Source organism: Primulina huaijiensis, chromosome 2 (assembly GCF_012295235.1).
Source record: "Primulina huaijiensis isolate GDHJ02 chromosome 2, ASM1229523v2, whole genome shotgun sequence".
Lineage (NCBI taxonomy): Eukaryota > Viridiplantae > Streptophyta > Magnoliopsida > Lamiales > Gesneriaceae > Primulina > Primulina huaijiensis.
The window spans coordinates 17,551,508-17,557,772 of record NC_133307.1 but is presented as its reverse complement, the minus strand read 5'-3'; the positions used below and the strand labels follow the sequence as shown (position 1 = coordinate 17,557,772).

Genomic DNA, 6,265 nt, shown 5'->3' with positions numbered 1-6,265 from the left:
TTTTAAACAATAACTAAATATTTTTTAAATGTATTTTTGAATGATTTATCTCACGAAAGATGCAGAAATCAGTCTAAATTATTTACAAAATTTATAATAACAACTAAATTTATCACAACAGCACAAAATCATCTCAAATTAAATAAATTGATATAATCAATGTAAAATTTTAAAAATAGTTTATGTTTTTAATGAAGTTTAGTTTCAATTTGAATAAAAAAATAAAAAACATATAATTCATAAAATACATTTGAATTGATATAAAAATAAATTAAATTCTAATTTGAATTAAAAAAGATGAATTACTCTTATTTCGAGAATAATGATATATTTTTTTTTGGAAATGTTATTTTGATATATAATATATATATATATATATATATATATAGATGACGGTGGAAACTGGAAATATTATGAAAAGATATTTTGTTTTATCAACACAGATGTATCTCCCATTTATAAACGCAGCCGAGCCAGATCTGCGTCTCCATGGCAAACAAACAGTCACGAAGTCGCAATCATCTGACTGTTAATATAGCGGAAACATGAAAAGGGGAAAAGGACATTTCCATTAAAAAAATAAACAATTTCAAGATTATAAAAATCTTTCGAGGAATCCCAAGAAACGCTTGCAGGCTTGCAGCCATCGTGCTCTCTATGTAGCGGTGGCGCTTCGGCTCGTGTTTTATGTAGATTCCCACTGTTCCGTTTCTCATTTATCATGATAACATTTTTTTACAAAAGTTTTGTTTTAAAAAATAGGATTCGATTTCTTTCAAGAGAAATAGAAGTGGGGGGACATGGTGGGATGTTTGAAGTCTTAGCTGGGCTCTTTTCTGATTCATCGATTTGTTTGTCGTTGATTTTTCTGCAGACATTGGGACCCTTTTAGGTGTAGAAACTATACAAATACATAAATATATCCATATGCGTGTTTCTATTATTATGAGTAAAGGAGACACTGAAACGTGACAAAGCTTCACAAAGATTCGATTTTGGATATCGATAAGCAATGGGCATGAAGTAAGCATGAATGGTTCTTGTTCGTTTTCATATATTTCAGTTTTTGGATATGGATTCGGAAAATATTTCACTGGGTTTCAAGAAAATGCACTTTGTTTTCTCTTTGTGGAAAGATGTAGATTTGGATACCCATAGATTTTAAGATCAAGTCTTGAATAATTTGGTGGAGGGTTTTGCCATAGATTCTAAGATCTTGTCATTTTAATTAATTTTTTGCACTGTTTATGAGTGTGTATATGGACAGATGTGATACGTGATCAATTGTTTAATTCTTTTGAGTTTCAACACTAAAGAAAAATGCCATTCAAGTGCACTTTAAGAGAGTGCCTCACTGGAGAAAATCGCGTAGATGAAAAAGGAAAGCAACAAACTGAGCAAAAGAGACCGATAGGCCTTAGAAATCACCATGTTACCCAGGAGGAATCATCGTGTTCTTATCCATTTGTACAACAAAGTCCATGGGTAAACGTGCCCCCAGAGTTGCTTCACGATATTATCGGCAGAGTAGATGCCAATGAGACCACTTGGCCGGCTCGAAGGGCCGTGGTTTCTTGTGCAGCAGTCTGTAAATCATGGAGGGAAATAACTAGGGAGGCCATTAGGACTCCGGAGGAGTGTGGTTTATTCACGTTTCCCAAGTCACTCAAGCAGGTAGTTTGAATTATTTGAATCAATGGATGGTGGGTGATTTATGGCAACTTTGTAATAGTTTCTTGAAATTATGTGTTAGCCGGGACCGAGAGATTCTCCAATCCAATGCTTTATCAGAAGGGAAAGGGCCACTTCAACATATCGATTGTACCTTGGTTTGAGCCCTGGTGCGATCTACTGTATTAACCGTGATTTTTATTTTATTCAGTGACAAGTTCGCATTCATATTTTAGGGCAGATTCTTGTTTGCTGACTTCCTTGAGATTCATTTCAGCTCTTTCGGGGGATGCAAGTAAATTTTTGTTGGGTACAAAAAGGATCCGGAGAGTAACAAAAACAGAATTTCCAATATCTATGTCCGCAGATGATTTTTCTCGGAGCAGTAATAGCTATTTAGGGAATCTGAGGTTTCTTCCAGTTCTCGTTCTTCTCATGTCCGACGAATTAGTTTTTCGCGTTGTCATAAAACATACTGCTTATTGTAACAGGTCCAACTTTTTTGGTTCCAAGTTTTTTATTCACGACTGTCAAACTCTATCCAACTCCGAAATCCCATGTAATGGTCGGTCTCGAAAAAGAATTTCAACAAAGAAAGTATCGCCAAGGCTACCTCTTTGCAACTATGAAGTGGCTACTATATCATATGAGCTCAACGTTCTTCGTACTAGAGGGCCAAGACGAATGCATTGCACCATTCACACGATCCCTGTTACAGAAATTTCTACTACAAGTTTTCATGAATCGAAGGAATCAATTGGTGAAGCTACAGAACCATTGGTTTTAAGAAACAAAACACCAAGATGGCATGAGCAACTGCAGTGTTGGTGCTTGAACTTCAGATGGCGCGTAACTGTGGCTTCTGTCAAGAACTTTCAGCTTGTTGCTGCTGTTGAATCTTCACAGAATGTTCCAGTTTCCGAACAAGAGAAAGTGATCTTGCAATTTGGCAAAATAGGGAAAGATATATTTACAATGGATTATCAATATCCCCTTTCGGCCTTTCAGGCCTTTGCAATATGTTTAAGCAGCTTTGATACAAAACCAGCATGCGAGTAGTTACTATGTTTTGAAACCATGGGGTGTAATGATGTTTTTTCCCTTTGGAATGAGTTATTTGTAGATATTTTATTTCCTTTCTCTCTTTTTCTTTTCCTTTAATATAAAATGAAAGAAACCAAGCTATTATTTGTATGTGCTTGAAAGCTACTTTTGGACTGAAACGATTATTTTTGAATTAGAGTACCTTGAACATTTGTCACTCCCGTCATCATCATTTTTCTCTGTCAAGATCTAATAATTTAGAAGGTCTGTGAAATGTTGTATTCTTGTTCCATTTACGCTTAGACTAGCCATTGGTGCTATTTGATGTTAACTTAGCCTTCATCCAAGGTTCTCGAGAGGAGATTGATGTGTTTATCCAATTTTAGCCTCGCCCGGAAAAAAACCAATGCAGGTGATCCGATGATGTACATATTTTTGATAGGTTGTGCCCCGATGAATAGAAGATAGGACAAGATGCGGGACAAGATGGAGATAGCGTGGGGCATGGGGGATCGCACCCACAAACATATAGTATTCAATGTGGGAGATTTATTGAGTTTTAATGACTTGTGTAGATTTTAAAAGTCTAAATGTATTCAATTTAAACTTTTACATACTCTATAGAAGTCTAGTGGTATTCAAAATAGACTTTCATAGAGTTTTAATTCAACATTGATTTTTAAAAACTCTACAAAAGTCTATAGGTATTCAAATTTTCAATAAACTTTTAATAACTTCATGAAATTCATTGACATATAAACATTAAAGCCTAATGTACAACTACAAATTGTCAAAAATTGTCTTTGATTCAACCCAAAGATTTGGATGGATTTTTAAAACTTCTAACTCATACACAAACTATTTATTTTTCTCTCTGTCGCTTCACATCACTTCTCTTCTTATCTTCTCTCCTCTCCTCTCATCTCATCTCATCTATCTCTATCACTCTCTCAAATTTTCGAAGTGTATCTCTATATATATTTTCATCTTTCTTTTTCAAATTTTTCATTTTTTGGCTGATTGTTCATTTAATAATTTTTTATTTTAGTGTCATAGGAAATTTGAATTAAAGAATTGCTTTTGTGATTTTTAATTTATGATTTATACAAATTAATGTAATATTCAATAATAATAGAAGATGATCCAAAAAAATTTCGCTCAATTCTTAATAATTGAATAGCCTCGCAACAACCATGATTTTTAAAATTCTTTTTATCATTTTCAATTAATATGTAAGTTATGATATTTTTATACAAAATTATATCCACACGATACTAAATAATATTCTTTTCACATGTATATTATCAATTCAAAAACAAGGTTTCAGATTAATCAATTGATGTGTTTTAAAAAATTTAAAAACATGCATACAAACCCATATATATACACATGTAAAGATTAAATGATTTAACTTTTAAATAAGCAAATTTATTTATTAATATAAATATTGAAAAATTATTTCAAACTGAATATATTATATATTTCAATTAATTATTGGTTCAAAAAAATTAATAAAAAAAATATGTTATAATTAAGTACAAAATTTATAAAATTTTATTAAAAAAATTCACAAAAGTCTATAAAAATCTTGCAAAAAAGTTTACATGAATTCACACAAATCTGTTTATAATTTTTTGAGATTATTTAATAGTAAATAAAAATCTATCAAATCCATAAAAGTCTATCATTTGAAAAAAATCATTAAAAATAATCAAAATTCTGAATTAAATACACTCACTTAATTTTTTAAAATAAATGTATATATATTATATTATTATATTAAAATAATTAACCCACTGTCTATGCAAACTATTGTCTATGTGAACAATCTAGTCTAGATTCTACTCTCATTTACACTTTTGGTCGAAAGAGACCGGGGCTCAACTTTATATTTTGCTTTTTAACAATTTTAGTGAAAAATCTTGATTTTAAATTATTATTAGCAAAAAAAAAATATGTTTTTAAAAAGTCCAAGAAAAAGAAAAAGAAAATATGGAAGAAAAAATAATGAATTAATTAGTGTTTGTATTTATATTATTTTTAATAGAAATGATGATAATGAGTATTTGAGTTTGAGATATTTCTCAAATAAATGTTCATACAAATCTTAAGGTTGAATCAAATACATTTTATAGTTGTAACTTATACTTTAATTTTTGTACTTAATAGAACCTCATAGAGTCATTAAAAGTCTATTGACATGATGAACACCTCTAAACTTTTGTATAGTTTTTAAAAGTTAAGTTTGAATACCACATGACTGTTTAAAACTCTACGAAAGTTTACATTATATATATACAACATAACTTTTATAGAGTATATAAAAGTCTGTATTGAATACTTTTAAACTTCACAAAAGTCATTAAAAAGTTTAGAACTAATATACTTTTCCTTAATGTTGATCCAACACGTGACGAGTTTGCATATGAAGAGTGACCAAGGTCCTACTCCTTTTCATTCTTTTTTATATTTGTTGTTGCACTATTATATTAACAGATACAAATTGAGAATGAGATGACATCAAAAAACTTGCATTTTGCAGAATTGTTCAATCTTATGAATTACTTCTTCTACAACATTGAAGTAAATAAATACTCTTGCAGGCGTCAGAATGACAAACAGTTAAATGTACAAATCCCATTAGATCTAGCTTGAAAGTTTGTGCAAGTGTGCTTGTGTTTTGTACCTCTACACGCATCATTGGCTTATTTAACGGGAAATTGGCTTTCAGTCTCTAGCCGTCGTTTTTTTTTGTGTTTAGTCCCTGAGTACTTTTTTAGTACCACATTTCCACATGAAGTGTACCACATTTCCACATGAAGTGTACCACAATTTGTATGATACAGTACCACAATTTTGTGGGTAGGGAGTGAACCCAAAGAAATGTTTTGATTGAGGATTTTTCACCAACTTTCCCTTTATTTAATAAATGCATGATGGGACTGATATATCTCAATTTGTTTTCCATGGATGTATCTAACAATAACTTGTGTTGTGTGGCAAATTTCCTACGGCCTCTAGCCCATTTGAGCACATCCCCTTGGACAAGTAAGATACTTGATTAAGGGTGTGTTTGGTTGATGTGATTAAATAAGAATAGATGAATAATACTATACTTATCTAATGTTTGGTTAAAATTTTTAGATATATTAATAATCATTTTGACCCGTTTTAAGACCTAATTTTATGATTAATTATTTGATTATTAATCTAACAAATTAAGTGGGATAAGTTATCAACACACCACAAATTACATTTTTATCCTCTTATCTCTTATGAAAATAAATATTTTTTAAATTCTAATTTATTATGTTTAATGATTACCATAATATTTTCAAATATATTTCTAATAAATATATTTAAATTAATTTAATAAACATAAATTATAATTATAAATATTTATTTATCTATCAAATTATTTTAAGAATATTTATAATTATTTTAAGAAAAAACAATAATATTGTAATTATTACTAAAACTTTATTTAATATTAACATTCAAAATATTATTGCTATTAAAGTAAATGCATATTTACAGATTTATTTCTAAT

The 6,265-nt window shown here is 30.0% G+C and overlaps 1 protein-coding gene across 1 annotated transcript; it reads left to right on the top strand.

The window, feature by feature from the left end:
• Positions 1-488: 488 nt before the first annotated feature.
• LOC140967513 (tubby-like F-box protein 5) lies at positions 489-2,811 on the top strand. The gene is made up of 4 exons (XM_073428069.1): positions 489-1,674; positions 1,754-1,841; positions 1,949-2,081; positions 2,163-2,811. The coding sequence occupies exons 1-4, from the start codon at positions 1,321-1,323 to the stop codon at positions 2,728-2,730; spliced, it is 1,143 nt and encodes a 380-aa protein (XP_073284170.1). The 5' UTR covers positions 489-1,320; the 3' UTR covers positions 2,731-2,811.
• The last annotated feature ends 3,454 nt before the right edge of the window (positions 2,812-6,265 follow it).

Excerpts from the sequence above, each read along its gene's own strand:
- LOC140967513 (XM_073428069.1), top strand. The coding sequence starts at position 1,321 with ATGCCATTCAAGTGCACTTTAAGAGAGTGCCTCACTGGAGAAAATCGC. Across the intron at positions 1,675-1,753 it reads TTCCCAAGTCACTCAAGCAG|CCGGGACCGAGAGATTCTCC; the intron begins GTAGTTTGAATT and ends ATTATGTGTTAG. Across the intron at positions 2,082-2,162 it reads AGCTATTTAGGGAATCTGAG|GTCCAACTTTTTTGGTTCCA; the intron begins GTTTCTTCCAGT and ends TTATTGTAACAG.